We start from the raw sequence: 16823 nt of genomic DNA, 5'->3' as shown, positions 1-16823 counted from the left end.
TCGGGGATGCTGAGGAGGGGAGAGCTACTTCAGAGCAAGGTAACAGCAAAAACAGAAGCTTGTATCTACGAAAGAGGTTGTCACTCAGAAGGAATGTTGGGGAGTCTTTTTATAAAGGGTACATGGAGAGAACTGCCAGATGCCACTCGGTCTGCATGCTTGTGCTGCGCCCAGAGGGGATGAAAGCCCGGATTCCCGGCCCGAGCTCCACCGTCTGTCATTTCTCTCCAGCTCAGAGACTGTCAGGCAAACACTCACCTCTAATTTACTAATGTGTGGTGCGGCCCAGAATTAACCTGCCAGCCTCACTGTCTCTTGCAAGGAACCAAAATCACAGTGCTGCGTCTGGCTGATCTACCACCAACATTCATTTTAAGTGACTTTCTCTGTCGATTTGAGAGAACTTAAGAAATGAAAACATTTGTAAGTGGATTCCCATGGTCTTATTCTTCCTTTTTTTAAAAAAAATGTTTTGTTTAATGTGATTGAGAATTAGCAGTGAACTGGAAACAGTTTGTTAGGTCGGGTGTCAAATAAATAGCACAAAGCTCCTGCACTTTACTTTTTCAGCCAACGTGGTTCCTACTGAACAGCATTGCCCCACACTTGAGCACACTCTCCTTTTAAATATCTAATTCCACCTGAGCCTTTTTGGAATTCCAGGGAGCATCCATTTGGATCCTTACATTTTTGTCTTTAAAAGGACTAAGGATATGTCTAGGAATTGAGGGCTACCTAAAGACAGGCTAGATGCACTGAAGTTTTCCTTTAGCTGGATGGGTATTTACAAAAGTCAGGGAAGGGCCTCTCTTCAGATCTTTTTTTTTTTTTTAAGATTTTATTTATTTATTTGAGAGAGAGAGAGTGCACAAGCAGGAGCAAGGGTACAGATAGAGGGAGAGAGGAAAGCAGACTCCCCGCAGAGCAGGGAGCCCGATGTGGGTCTCAATCCCAGGACCCTGGGATCATGACCTGAGCCAAAACCAAGAGTCGGATGCTTAACCTACTGAGCCACACAGGCGCCCCAGATCTTGCCTTTGATGACATAAAATAAAATAACTATTTTACTGAATGCTTGCTGAATGCTCAGCACCATGCTAAGTACTTTGCACATGCAGTTTAAGCTTGTTTAATCTCACTAAACCTCAGTTTTCTCTTTCGTAAAATGGAAATGATAACAGCACCTACCTCATAGAATGGTTTTAACCTATCTGAGATCACAAGACTAAACAATGGAAGATCTGTGATTGGATTACAGGGATATTTATGTGTAAAAGCCCCAGCCCCTAGCCACTCTGCTGGATAGTGAACCTGGGGAACATACCCGCTTGTAGACTTCATGATCTGTCCCCAGGACCCTAATTGACTATTGCATGAAAAGGGTAAAGCTGTTTCCTTGTGACTCTACGTATACTATCTGACCAGATAGACAGTTTGGAAGTAGCGTGAGCCATTCTCAGTTAAGCATAATTTGTTTTATCAAGTTGCCCTTAGAGAACCTGTTTGCACCCGCAGTTAGCGAGGTGTCGCCTGTGTAGACGTCACTAACCTGTAATGGAAGGCCACTTGGCATGATTTACAGAGAGGAGCCCAAGTAGGTGCTTCATACTTATAGACTTCCCCCAAATATTACCTTACTGACTAACATCCAGAGCCCCTCGTAGTCCAGTGTCTTCCTATCCTGATTCTTTCTAGGGTTATTTCCATCCTAAGCACACCAGTGGTTTCAGGATGGAGGAGACAACTAGCAAAGCTGTGACTCCAAGAGTAATCTGCCACTCAGGCTGTGTGACCTCAGGGGACCTTAGATTTTTGATGTGCAAAATGGGAATAGTATTGGCCCTACCTGCTTCCCAGGTCTTCAAAGATCAAAGTAGAAAAGCATTCTACGGGACGCCTGGGTGGCTCAGTCAGTGAAGCGTCTGCCTTTGGCTCAGGTCATGATCCCCGGGTCCTGGGATCGAGTTCCAACTCGGGCTCCCTGCTCCTCAGGAAGCCTGCTTCTCCCTCTCCCTCTGCCGCTCCCCCTGCTTGTGTGCTCTCTGTCTCTGTCAAATAAATAAATAAAATCTTTAAAAAAAAAAGCATTCTACAAAGAAAAGACAAAGTGGTATCATTCTTAAAGGCAAAGAGTTTGGGCCCAAATACAGCTGGAATCAAAGCCTGATTTTGATACCAAGTGTCTGCATTGGACACATTATTTAACCACACTATTTAACCAAACTAAGCAAGATGACTATGAAGATTACAGGACATAATGGAATCCATTTGCAATGCAACAAGCTCGAGTTAGTAGGTTTTCTTGATTAACATTGGGCTATAAATGGCCTCATTTCAATGGAAGAGAAAAACCAGGGAGGAAGTATTAGAAAGACCTGAATGAAGATATTAATGCCTGGTATATATACGTTAGAGTTTTTTTAGCTGAAGTGTGGTTGACACGCAGTGTGCCATTAGTTTCAGGTGTACAGCACAGTGATTCAACAAATCTGTACGTTATGGTGTCGTCTGTCACCACACAACACTATTACAAGACCACTGACTGTATTCCCTGTGCTGTGCTTTTAATCCCGTGAACCGTTCATTCCATAACTGAAAGCCTGACCTCTACTCCCCTCCATCCATTTTGCCTAGCCCCCTGCCTCTCCTCTCTGGCAATCATCCCTCTGTTCTCTGTTTATGGGTCTGTTTCTGCTTTGTTTTGTTTCTTAAATTTCATATATGAGTGAAATCATACAGTATTTGTCTTTCACTGTCTGACTTATTTCATTTAGCAGAATACCCTCTAGGTCCATCCATGTTATTGCAAATGGCAAGATCTCATTCTTTTTCATGGCGGAGTAATATTCCATTGTGTGTATATACCACTTCTTCTTCATCCATTCACCTGTCATTGGGCACTTAGACCTCCTCCATGTCTTGGCTATTATAAATAATGCTGCAATAAACAAGGGGTGCATGTATCTTTTCAAATTAGTATATTCACTTTTCTTTGGGTAAATATCCAGTAGTGGCATTACTAGATCCTATGGTATTTCTACTTTGAATTTTTTTGAAAGATTTATTTATGTGAGAGAGGCGGGGGGGGCATGCGCATGTGTGCTAGAGCAGGGGGAGGGGCAGGGGGAGAGGGAGAGAGTCTCAAGCAGACTCCCCACTGAGCACAGAGCCTGACAAGGGGCTCGATCCCACGACCCTGAGATTATGACCTGAGCCGAAACCAAGAGTCTCTTGCTTAACCCACTAAGCCACCCAGGCGCTGCTTAATTTTTTGAGGAGCCTTCAGACTGTTTTCCATAGCATCTGTACCAATTTATATTCCCACCGATGGTGCATGAAAGTTCCCTTTTTTCTACCATCTTGGCAACATGTTATTTCTTATCTTTTTGATTTTAGCCATTCTCACAGATGTAAGGTGGTATCTCATTGTGGTTTTGACTTGGATTCTCTGATGAATAGTAATGTTGAGTATGTTTTCAAGATGTGAATTTTTGATGTTTGACTATGATCTACACTTTTTAAAAAATATTTTATTTATTTATTTATTTGACCGAGGGAGAGAGCACACAATTAGAGGAAGTGGCAGGCAGAGGGAGAAGTAGGCTTCACGCTGAGCAGGGAGCCTGATGTGGGGCTCAATCCCAGCACCCTGGGATCATGACCTGAGCCAAAGGCAGCCGCTTAACTGACTGAGCCACCCAGGCGCCCCTGTGATCTACACTTTCTAAATCTTCCCAACATAATATTAGGTCATCAGCAATAAATTACAACAAAAGCATTTTCTTAAATTTTCTTTTCTCCAAAGAGAAGAATCTTGGTTTTCAGGCTTTATATTAGATCTTCTCTTCTGACCCTGCTTTTGGTATATAAAGTTCCTCAATAACAATTTATTAAATAGATAAATGACACGTTTGCTTTTCTCTGAAACCTCTCCAAATGTCCTGTGTTTCTCAAGTTTACCAATATAGTTTAGAAGATCTTCCAAAAGATCTATCATATGTGGGTTATGTGCTTACTGATGAAACCATGAACATAAGAAATACTATGTATGCAAAGTACCATGATCAGGCTGAGGGGAAGGTTGCTTACTTTGTATTTTTCCTGAACCCACATGTGAGTTTGGCAGATTACATGACTTTTTGTTAGCTTTGATTATGTTTTAGACAAATCTCCTTTCTTTGGGTATGAAGAAAATCTTTATGGTGCTAAGATATTTCAGAAATCCCTCAGCAGAGCAGCAATTAAAGCACATTAAAAGAACAGTAAACTGAAAGAGGGTATTTTTCTGTTTGTTTTCTCTACAAACCATCAAGTCACTGATAAATCCCCCTGCGTAGCATAGTAAGCGTGCTGCTTCTCCGTTACTGATTTTTCCTTTGCTTTGTCTTTCCTAGAATGACTACAAAAAACTGTCAATGCAGTGCAAAGATTTTGTTGTTGGACTCCTTGATCTGTGCAGAAATACTGAAGAAGTAGAGGCCATCCTGAATGGGGACGTTGAAATGTGCCACAGTGGGGGAGATCATGGTCGTCCAAATCTCAGCCGTCTAAAACTAGCCATTAAATACGAAGTAAAAAAAGTAAGGTCAGGCCTGAAGCCCCATTTGCATTATTTCCATTTTTCTTGGTGCCATGTAAGGATGAAGGGCTGCCAGATTAGCTTGGGCTGGGTTTTTCTAATCTACAGGTGCACAAGGCAGGTTCTCTCAGCAATCCCAAGAGCCTAGCTGTGAGTCATTTTAATCTACTCGACACGCCAGTCTTTGAAATCTAGACTTGTTTATGCCATGATTGTCGCTTTCCTTTCCTTAACTAATGATATAAAAATGACAGCATGTGTCCAGATTATAAGGTATTGGTTATAGGGGAGGAACATCAGTGTTTGAGATCCAGTGCCATTTCCCATTTGTTGATGTGTTCCTGCTCGGGACCCAAGCCCTCAGACCCCTCCAACGTTATTTGTGGAATAATTTCCGTCTCTGTCTTCACGGAGTGTCCCCATTCGTGATTGCTTTCTTAGGTTAGGTATCTTTATAAAAACAGTTTTTAAGGATGGGTTCTATAAAAAAAAAAGTCTATGTAGACTTTTTTATTATATAATAAAATAGTCTAATAAAAGTTACATATGCTTACAGTAAGTTTTCAAGCAGTATAGACATGCCCACTTTCTCTCTTCCCAGTTCTTTTTTTTTAAGATTTTACTTTTTTTTTAAAGATTTTATTTATTTATTTGACAGAGAGAGACACAGTGAGAGAGGGAACACAAGCAGGGGGAGTGGGAGAGGGAGAAGCAGGCTTCCCGTGGAGCAGGGAGCCCGATGCGGGGCTCAATCCCAGGACCCTGGGATCATGACCTGAGCTAAAGACAGACACTTAACGACTGAGCCACCCAGGCGCCCCTAAGATTTTACTTTTAAGTAATTTCTACACCCAACATGGGACTTGAACTCATAGCCCCAAGATTAAGAGTCGTACGCTCTAGGGACTGAGCCCACCAGGTGCCCCTCTGTATTCCCAGTTCTTAATGGAGAGTAGTTAATCACTATTATATTTCTCTCCACAAATTTATATCTTGGACATCTTCACATTTCAGTAAATTAGCATCCATCTCATCTTTTCAAAGGCTGTGTTGTTATATTATTGTTTCATTTAATCTGCTTACTATTTAAGAGTTAATTTTTTTCAGGTTTTTGTTAATTCAAAATATTTGCCAAGTTTCCCTTCAGAAAAAGTGTACCAGTTTATATACATGCCAGCAGTGTATCAGAGGCCTTATTTTTTCTACTCACAATGCCTGTTCTTAAATCTTACCATTCTGAGAAGATATACATTGTATCATGTTTTAATTATCTTCAAGGTTAACCATCCTTAAGCATTAGTAGTCCCTCTGTCTAACCTTTTTTATCAATATTTTTTATCAGTTTTTATTTCACATTGTTGCTTTTTGTCTATCAAATAATGTGGCTCTCTGTCATATGTGGCATTCATTTATAAAAAGTAAATATGTGAAAAAAATAAATATGCAAAAATAGAAAATTCTGAAAGAAAAACCAGGTAGAATTTAATTATAAAGTTTTCTTAATTGAAAGAGTTTATGGCACAGGAATGCAAATATATCAATGGAATAGAATAGGCAGTCCAGAAATGGACCCATATACAAATGGGAGTAAGTAGGTGTAGCATTGTAGGTCAGTGCAGAAAAGGTGCTGTGCTTTTTTAAAGTATTTACATATCTGGGCCAGTAGGATGTTTACATCACTCTTTCAAGATGGAAAAAATCATGAGTTCTTGTGCAAAGCATTGATGAACCTTTTTATAATATTAAATTTCAAAAATTTTTCTATGCTTTCAAAGAAAGCCCATTAGTCATAAAGAAAGAGTTTGATAAATTGGAATCTTCAAATTTATATGATATGTATTAGAACCTCCTGCCGCTTTGCTTGATGCCTGCCTTGTTCTTTCTCTAACAATATTTTTCGTGAGAGACCACCGAACAAAATACTAGAACACAAGGAAGGAATTTCTGAACTTTTCTCTAATGAAGCTATTAAATGATCTGTTGCTTCCCTGCTAGTTTGTAGCTCATCCAAACTGTCAGCAGCAGCTTCTGTCCATCTGGTATGAGAACCTGTCCGGTCTACGGCAGCAGACGATGGCGGTGAAATTTCTGGTGGTCCTCGGGGTGGCCGTCGGATTGCCCTTCCTGGCTCTTATCTACTGGTTTGCTCCATGCAGCAAGGTATGTCTGCGAAGGCTGCCCGTGCGCCGTCCCCCCGAAGTCTGTCCAGCTGTGTAGGTCCGAGCCAGCTGAGCAGGGAGAATTCTGTCTCCCACATGAAAATTTCATGGAAGCCACAGCTGGGCTGAAATCATATTATTGTTTTTAATATTACAAAAATAACATCTATTTGCTATAGGAAATAGAGGGGGAAAATGGATAGAAAATTAACCCGTAATACCACCACTGCTGAGTTGAGAAAGGGTACCAGGTTACTGTTCAGTATATTTCTTTCCATCCCCTCTGTAGGTGTGTCTATTCATATATTTCTATAAATTTTAATGAGGTCATAGTATGCATTGAGCAGATATTTCAAATATCCTAAAAGATAAATATTTTTTTTTGTCTTTTATTCCTCCTCTGGCAAAGTTTGAGATGAAAGTTCTTTTTCTTGTACTTATTTTGGCTTAACTTGACCAGATAGATCTTATTTTAAATAAAGAAAAATCATGTAAACTCTAATGTGATGCTTGTGTCAGTGAAGAATACTTATTTTAGGGACGGAATACACTGTAACGGGACAGCAAAACCCATCTGCCCAGACTTTGGTGGAAATCATATGTTCAAATGGACCTGCCTTTCCTGAGTGTGACAATTCAGTCTGGAATACAGTTGACCTGTTGTGTTCTGGGAACAGGCACAGAATTCTGACAACAGTCTTATTCTTCATGTTTTTGAAGCCACATTTCTGGAATGGCTCAGTCTCAGCTCTGAAAGTCAGACTGGAATAATTCTACAGCTCTGTGGCTAAGATCTCTGCTGCACCACCCACGTGCTGCGTGGAAATGCCAGTTGAATCCTCGCTGTTCTTGATATGGGCGGGCTCATCTTCAAACACCTGTAGCAGGTGGAGGCAAACACCTGTGTCTCCATGACCAACATGTTGTCTTCTTATTACTTTGTCACATATTTGATGCGTCAGCTTGAAGGGACCTTTCTAAGTGGGTCCTGGTGACAGTTGGTGCCGGGCTTCCCATACAGGGGGACCTACAGAATTCTTCCCAGTATGATGATGTGAGCTGCTAGAAACTGAGTGGTTTTCCCTGAGGGTAAAACCTGTCATTTCCCTTAAAACCTATAAGGCCCCAAACTGAGCTTTTATAAGTAAAACATAAATGATGAAAAGAGTGAGATTTACTAGAATGAGAAGTTAGTAGCATAGATCTTCTGGAAAGTTATAATTTTTATTTTCTTGCCTTTGTCATAGGCATGACAGATTTCACTTTGAAACAGAAATTCTGAATTATCCTTGCTGCCCCACAGGCCACATCCGTGTATGTGGGTGTTCTCTTCGTCCCTTAAATTTCCCGAATGTCCAGAGATTGCAGCTGAACTGAGTGAGCGGGGGTGGGGCTGTTCTGAATTACCCTCTGATTACTGATTACTCTGATCAGTTAAATTGTATCTTTCTGAACTGAATGATTGTCCTTCTCCACATCCAGTGGGTTCAAAGGGATGATGCCTCCCAGAATGCTGGTGTTTTGACAAGAGACTATTTTTGGCAGTCCTTAGAGTTTCTTAGATTTTGTTTGAATCCTCATTAACCTGATTTCCTTTACTATTTCTTCTTCCCTGGTCATGTTTCTTTTCTGGCATCTGTTTTCCATCCCATTTATGAACCCTGAGGCAAATAATCAAATTAAAAGGACACTGTCAAGGTATTTTTTTTATCTAAAATCTATTTTACTGCCTGTTATTTAGCCTTTGAAGTATGATGATAAAGTCGGTTTTCACAGTTTTTGCCTTAGCAATGAACATAAACATTATTTACAGGTTATGGGGGAATATTTGCTTAAGCTATATTAATGCTTTTATTTAAAATACTATTTTAAATACTAGGGGCGCCTGGGTGGCTCAGTTGGTTAAGCATCTGACTCTGGATTTCAGCTCAGGTCATGATCTCAAGGTTGTGAGTTCAAGGCCCCCGCTGAGCTCCACACTGGGTGTGGAACCTACTTAAAAAAAATACTACTTTGAAGACTAAGAAGTTTCCAACATATCCATGAGCGTTAAGCCAGACCAGATTGCAGGCTTGTGCACCTTGACAGAGTCTCTGTATCCGTGTAAAGTTGGTTTTCTTTCCTCAAGTCTGCTTTCTTCTTGCAGAAAGTTTTTTCTTTACTTGTTTTCTTTTTTCACCATAACCCAAATATGTTTTATGTTCATTACAATAAAAATAGGTCATGTCGTGACTTTAAATCATTTTAGCTTAAGCTAAGTTAAACTTGTTATAGTATACTATTAGTTTCTGGGGTAGAATTTAGTGATTCATCAGTTGCATCTAACACCCAGTGCTCATCACATCATGTGCCCTCCTTAATGCCCAACCCCCAGTTACCCCATCCCCCACCCACCTCCCCTCCAGCAACCCTCATTTTGTTTCCTAGAGTTAGGAGTCTCTCATGGTTTGCCTCCCTCTCTGTTTTCATCTTATTTTATTTTCCCTTCCCTTCCTCTATGTTCATCTGTTTTTTGTTTCTTAAATTCCACATATGGGTGAGATCATATGGTATTTGTCTTTCTCTGACTTGTCTTGCTTACAATGGAATATTACTGAGAGAATGAAATCTTGGGGCATCTGGGTGGCTCAGTTGGTTAAGTGTCTGCCTTCAGCTCAGGTCATGATCCCGGGGTCCTGGGATTGAGTCCTGCATCGGGCTCCCTGCCCAGCGGGGGGTCTGCTTCTCCCTCTCCCTCTGCCTCTCTCCCTGCTCATGCTCTCTCTCTCTCTCTCAAATGAATAAATAAAATCTTAAAAAGCAAAAAAAAAAAGGAACGAACTCTTGCCATTTGTAACGATGTGGATAGAACTAGAGGGTATTATGGTAAGCAAAATAGGTCAGTCAGAGATTGCTTCAACCTTTTCTGTTCCTATTGGTATTTGGTAGTTAGGTATTTAGTCATCAATAAATACTTGAAGAAAGTATAATATATAATATCCAAAACCAAATATTTCTTTCAACACTTACCCTCAAAAATTTGTCAGGTGCATCAATTATTCACCTTATTCAATTGGTAAGTCCCCTTCTTTACAGTTTTTTTTTTTAGAAATTTATTTACAGCTGAGCATATATAGATGACAGATTTTACTAAAATGGATAATTCAATTCCTAAAGTCCACTGAATGGTGCCAGAATCTCTCTTAGTTTAAAGGGAAACACAATACTCAATGATTTGTAGTAAGAAATAGAGGTATGGGGGCACCTGGGTGGTGTCAGACTCTTGGTTTCCACTCAGGTCATGATCTCAGGGTCGTGAGATCGAGCCCCAGGCTCCACACTTAGCAGGGAGTCAGCCTGGGATTCTCTCTCTTCCCTCCCCCACTTGCACTCTCTCTCTAAATTAAATAAATAAAGCTTTAAAAAAATGAAAAGAAATAGAGGGTTATGAATATCCAAACACATCATTTTAGTTTCCTGCCACCCAAATTCTTGTTTGTTTTTTATTTGCTTTTTTTGCCTTTAAACTAGCACATTTCATAAGCAGCAAGGATGCCTGGTTTGATTCTCCTCTCACCATTCTGAATCAGACCGAGAAAGGAAACACCCCAGAGGAGGAGGGAGGCAGGAATCGCACGCTCTGCCCCGAGGGCAGGACGCTGACTTCACCTGTGTCCAGGACAGCTCAGCTCACATCCCAGAGCCCTCTGACCTGTGGCCCACCCCACTGTGGGCAGCTCTGTTCTCTACCCCATTTTTATCCCCAACCTTTTTAATATATTCATATTTTTACAGAAACGTAGTTCAGGACAAGAGGCAAAAGAAAATCAAACCTACCCCGTCACCCATTTGTTTTTGCTTCACCCTTATTTGATTACTTGAGAGTTCTATTTAAACAGGATCTTTAAAAACACAAACAAAATGTACTCTTTGATTCAATCTAATGAGCATTCTTACGGAAGTATGATTTTTAGACATTTTTACAGCTGATTTTTATGAAGTAAAATGGCTCTGCAGTATATCTAAGTGTATCTAATTCTGTGGATCCATTGTCTTAAAGCTGGCTAGCTAGATCTAGACAGAGGTAGATAAATACCCGAGCACGCGTGCGTCCTGATATTCTGCCTGGCATAAGATTCTCAGTATCAAGAGAGAAGAGACTGGGGCACCTGGGTGGCTCAGTCGTGCGTCTGCCTTCAGCTCAGGTCATGGTCCCGGGGTCCTGGGATCCAGCCCCGCATCGGGCTCCCTGCTCCGCGGGAAGCTGCTTCTCCCTCTGCCCCCCCCACCCTTGCTCACCCTCACTCACATGCTCTCGCTCTCTTGTGCTCTTTCTCTCAAATAAATAAATAAAATCTTTTTAAAAAGAAGAGAGAAGAGACTCAACTGTATGATTTATTTCAGCTTTAACGTTTATGATTTTGAAAAACAGACAAGTAAGGCTTGTAGGAGCAGAGAACATTGATCACATCCTCCCATCACAGTGTTTGGCTTTTTTCAATATGAGAAGAACCTTCTTTTTTTTCTCGAAGAATCGACATATCTCTGTATTTTAATGAAAAAAATAAGCAATTGTTTGTAAACCACATAGAAGCATTAACTGTAAAACGGGAATGCCTGCTTTCAGACCCCAGCTCCACCACTTCGGAGCTGGGTGACATCTAGGCCAGTTTCTGGATCTCCCTGCCTCAGATTCTTCATCGTCTACATGGGCATCTGAGTGGCACCTGCCCTCAGAGTGTTGCCATGGTGACATGAGTGGCAGAGTAAAGCACAGAAATCATACTTGGCACATACAAATGCTGCCTGGGTTTTGGTGGTGTTACTAATTCACACATTTTTCTGTTGTAATACATTCAATTGAAAATCTGTTGAACGTGATGAGCCGTCTCCTAAGAGAAGCTGCACATACATACTGAGTCATTCAGCATTTCGGGGGTGGCGCAGAGCCCTTGAGACTCATCCCGGACATGCACCGCCCCTCTGCCCACTGAGGATTCATGCATCTCACACAGATACTCATCCTGCACTGTAGGAGACAGGAGCTCTGACTGCCTGCATGTTTCACATGAAGAACCTGATTTTCACATCATTTAGGACTTTTACTCACTGCCTCACAGCTCATGAGGGAATGAACGTGGAACCTGAAGTTAACATGTTGGGCTTTAAATCCAGCGTCGTTCCAGGACAGGGCTCCGAGTACATCATGGGACCTGCCTGCAGTCGGGATCGTGGTGCTCAGGCTGCTTCTCTGGTCAGCAGGACACCCAGCGCCCAGCCTCACGTGCGCCCAAGTCACTGACAGACGCCGTGAGGAGAGCAGACAGGCGGATATGGACCAGTGCAAAGTTGATTCCACTCCAGACCTTCACCGCTGCTTCTTCAATACTTTATCCCCACTAAAGCAGTTCAGTGTTTATGAATAATGATGATACTATGCTCTGCCTTTTGTCGTAAAATATTATCAGTGTTATATAATATTTTAAGAATATTTAAGAACTTAAGTATCATTTAACAGAAAAGTGAGCCGATTGAATTATAAATCCAGAATATCAGCATATGTCAATGAGGAGTATAACTAACATTTTCAAATGGCATGAAGAATTGTTATTCTTTCATCAGTTATATAAATATACATAATTATCTTAGGAGAACATTGGAATACACACTTATTCTTGTGTATGTGCATGTGTGTTTTGCAAAGTGTACGAAACAGAGTTAAGATTTTCTTTCGGTGTGTATTATGGCAGATGGGGAAGATTATGCGCGGACCATTCATGAAGTTTGTGGCACACGCTGCGTCCTTTACCATTTTTCTGGGACTGCTAGTCATGAATGCAGCTGACAGATTTGAAGGCACCAAACTCCTTCCTAATGAAACCAGCACAGATAATGCAAAACAGCTGTTTAGGATGAAAACATCCTGCTTCTCATGGATGGAGATGCTCATTATATCCTGGGTAATAGGTAAAGACTGATATTCTGTCATCATTTGTGTGTGTGTGTGTGTGTGTGTGTGTGTGTGACCTTCGCAGCTGGACCGAGGCTGATTCCTTCACACATCAGGTACACAGATGCATCCAGCACGCTGCAGTGCACCACACACCAGGATTTTCTTCGTGTTTTTAATGCGTGGTTATCTTGGGTTCATTATCAGGGGCACGGTCTTCTCATACACCATGTGCTTTTTAAGTTTCCAAGAAAAACCTGGAAGAAAACAGTAGGATAGTATTGATCAAATCTGGCCAGTGACGAAGTAATGCTATTCATATTTTGGGAGAGCTGGGACTTCAGATTTAAAAACAACCACATGATTTTATGTTGAGACTTAGTAGGAACTGAGCTATTTACTGAACAGCTATTATGTACAGAACTGTTCAAAGCACTTTACATATATCAGATCACATAGTTCTGTAATCTGTAACATGACACTAACATCTACTTTGTAGTGTTTGCTTTAGATCCCGCACAAAGTAAGTGAAGCGGAGAGAATGTTTAACTACTGCACTCTTTATCTTTGGAATCAATCATACACATGGCTGGTTGTCAAATGTAATGCAAATTAGAAAGTATTTCAATCGGATATTTATGAACGAATAAATTCAGTAGTTAGGTGGTGCCTTTGTTAGGTAAGCAGGGTACCCAGGTGAATGAGACAGAGCCCTTGCAGGGAAGGAAGTTAAGTGTGGGGTTCAGGTCAATATGTAAATCGATCGCTGAACCCTATGTGACAAATACTATAATTGAGGCATTATTAGGATAATATGAACATACACAGGTTGCGTATCTAAGTCTGAGTGAGGTGGGATGTAGGAAGGGCAGAGAAGGCCTCTCTGGACAGCAGCTTCCATCTAAGACTTTGGAGAGAAGGCAGTGTCACCGGACTGAGTGTTTGGGGACTAAGGACACTGCAAGGCCTGGAAACGTTGTGTGCAAAGCTGTGGAGCTAGGACGGCCCCTGGCACACCTGAAATGTCAGGTGGTGGGCCCTGTTGGAGCGCAGGTGCACGTCAGGAGGTGGGGCCCCGCTTGTATGCAGGTACATGTCGGGAGGAGGACCCCACTGGAGAACAGGTGCATGTCTGGAGGTGCCCCTCCCCCCCCCCCGCTGGGGTGCAGGTGCATGTCAGGTGGTGGGTCCCCGCTGGGGCACAGCTGCATGTCAAGTGGTGGGTCCCTGCTGGGGCACAGGTGCATGTAGATGGTGGATCCCCGCTGGGGCACAGGTGCATGTCAGGAGGTGGGGCCCCACTTGTATGCAGGTGCATGTCCGGAGGGGGGCTCCACTGGAGTGCAGGTGCATGTCAGGAGGTGGGACCCCCACTTCTATGCAGGTGCATGTCAGGTGGTTGGCCTGCTGGAGAACAGGTGCATGTCTGGAGGTGCCCCTCCCCCCCGCTGGGGTGCAGGTGCATGTCAGGTGGTGGGGCCCTGCTTGTATGCAGGTGTATGTCAGGTGGTGGGCCTGCTGGAGAACAGGTGCATGTCCGGAGGTGCCCCTCCCCCCCCACTGGGGCGCAGGTGCATGTCAGGCAGTGCCCCGCCCCCCTCTGCTGGAGTGCAGGTGCATGTCCGGAGGGGGGCCCTGCTGGAGTGCAGGTGAATGTCTGGAGCTGAGCCCCGGCTGGAACGCAGGTGCCTTCGAAGGCAGGGGTGGTGGTAGGTGGGGTGGCGAGATGGCCGACAGTGGCTTTCAGCACTGGGGACGGGGTGCCACCACATCTTAGCGAGGTCACAGCAGCTGAGAGGCGGGTGAGTCTGGAGGCTGAGAGAGGACCACGGCCTCCCCCCAACCAAGTCGGGTGAGGGCGGGGACTGAGGCCTTGAGGAAGCGGGGCTGGGAGTTCACTGCGCACACGGGGGGAGCAGTGTGGACTCCACCTGGGATCGCTGGGTGATGGCTGCGCTTCTCTGCCAGGGGAGGGGGGACAGAGGGACATTCCTGCTTTGCACCGAAAGCACGGTAGGTCTGGGTTGTGGTTGGCTTGGAGGGCCCATGGGATTTTCAGGTGAAGATGTCCTCTAAATACTGGAACGCACAACACTGCATCACCTTAGAGAAAGAAGGAGAGCTTGATTTGTCACTATTTCTTTTTTAATTTAATTGACATTTACCAGATACCATAGAACTATGAGAAATAAATTACATTTCACTGTGAGCATTTGATTTAAAATAAGAACAGTCATTTGGACATTGGCTTTATCTCATTAAACTAACCGCCTACATGCTGGTTTTTCTATATTTAAAGTATATACAAAATTTTATTTATATATTATGTATAAAGTACGTAACAGTGCTTGGCACATAGGGTATGTTTAATAAATTTCAGATAATTATGATTAAACTTTTCATTAGGAGTTCATGTTACTTTTAGGGGCGCCTGGGTGGCTCAGTCAGTTAAGCGTCCAGCTCAGGTGTTTTTATTTTTTTAAGATTTTATTTATTTATTTGAGAGGGAGAGAGAGAGAGCACGAGCTAGGGGAGGGGCAGAGGGAGAAGCAGGCTGCCCGTGGAGCAGGGAGTCACCATACCTTACCTGCCAGGTGTCCCTGAACATCTTTTAAATATACTTCTATGTATAGAATCAATGGATTAAAGATTGTTGTTTGATGGGGTGCCTGGGTGGCCCTGTCGGTAAAGCATCCAACGCTTGACATCGGCTCAGGTCTCGATCTCAAGGTCGTGAGTTCAAGCCGTGAGTTGGGCTCCATGCTGCGCGTAGAGACTACTTAAAAAATAAAAAATAAAGATTGTTGTTTGAGCCCTCTTGAGCTTTGTCAGATTGCCTTCCAGGGATCCGCTGCTATGCTGGCCTCAGATCTGCAGGGATGTGGGAGTTAGGGTTGGATGGGTGGGGTGTGGCGAGATTTTGAAGGGTTTTAAATCTCAGGCTGAAACCTTTCAAATTGATTTTGTTTTACTGAAGAGCTAAAGCTGGACTGAAATTGAATTGCATCATTTTAACCCCTTTCCAATGCAGGCATGATATGGGCTGAATGTAAAGAAATTTGGATGGAAGGCCCCAAGGAATACTTGTTTGAGTTGTGGAATATGCTTGATTTTGGTATGTTAGCGATCTTTGCGGCATCATTCATTGCAAGATTCATGGCATTTTGGCATGCTTCCAAAGCCCAGCGCATCATTGATGCAAATGATACTCTGAAGGACTTGACCAAAGTCACACTGGGAGACAATGTGAAATATTACAATTTGGGTGAGTCTGTAGCGCACAATGTAAGTTAATAAAAATGCAGAATTTTCCGATAAAAGAGAGTCAGTCGGAATTTGGTTGCTACTCAGATCTCACAGAATTACTGGCTTCTTCAGGAGCATCTGTGTCTGAAGAAGCAAACTCCGGGCTCCTGCCTGTGGTCTTTCTCCTGGCTGGAAACCTCTGAATCACAAGAATCCTGTCATTTTCTCTCCTGGACCAGTTGGCAAACTGCCACTGAGAATGCCTGTCACATGTCTTAGATTGATTTTCTTTGTGTCTGCTAAAGACAGCACACGTTTGAGTATCACTTCCATTTGAGGCACTAAACTGTGCGACCGGTTGGAACCCTGGATGGCTTCTCGTAAGTCACACCACTGTTCCCCAACCAGGCTTTGAACTCGATGCGAAACAGAAAGCTGATCAAGTTCGGGGTGGACGAGCTGGTCTCTTAGCCAGTGGGCTCGGTACAGTTGCCCCCAGACGAGGCAGATGCGTCCTCAGGTCTCCAGACAGTGGTGGACAGAGCGGCCGGTGTGAGAAGCCTTCATGGAGGGGCCCATGAGATGCTCAGGAGGACAGAGCTGAGCCCAGTGCCCTCAGTTACCCACCCCCCCAGGGTAGCAACCAGAGGAGGCTTTCCACCCCCCAGGAGGAAGGGGGATCAGGATGGAAACAGATTCAGTGGGTGCTTAGGGGAAGTCCTTCCTTGAAGAACCCTGAAGTGGGGACGATTGGTCCCCTTTTCAGTGCTCATTTCAAATGCCCTGGTAAGAAATCTGTTAATGTTCAGCTGACCTCTCTGTGGGTTTATTGGCTGTATCACACAGAGATATCTTTATTAGCATTTTTAAATATTTATTTTAATGGTTAACACTTTTCCAATACACAGAA

At 43.1% G+C, this 16823-nt stretch overlaps 1 protein-coding gene across 1 annotated transcript in view; it reads left to right on the top strand.

The window, feature by feature from the left end:
- The window catches only part of TRPC6 (transient receptor potential cation channel subfamily C member 6), a 116807-nt gene that overhangs the window by 85181 nt on the left and 14803 nt on the right, over positions 1-16823 (top strand). The window contains exons 3-6 of the mRNA XM_025893906.2: positions 4395-4580; positions 6575-6739; positions 12468-12684; positions 15699-15932. Coding sequence (XP_025749691.1) covers positions 4395-4580; positions 6575-6739; positions 12468-12684; positions 15699-15932 — 802 coding nt within the window. The remainder of the gene's footprint in view (positions 1-4394; positions 4581-6574; positions 6740-12467; positions 12685-15698; positions 15933-16823) is intronic.

The sequence above is a fragment of the Callorhinus ursinus genome, unplaced genomic scaffold, assembly GCF_003265705.2.
Source record: "Callorhinus ursinus isolate GAN/ISIS: 27379988/994484 unplaced genomic scaffold, GSC_fseal_2.0 scaffold19, whole genome shotgun sequence".
Classification (NCBI taxonomy): Eukaryota; Metazoa; Chordata; class Mammalia; order Carnivora; family Otariidae; genus Callorhinus; species Callorhinus ursinus.
The sequence above is the reverse complement of the archived record's forward strand: the minus strand, read 5'-3'. Positions and strand labels throughout refer to the sequence as shown.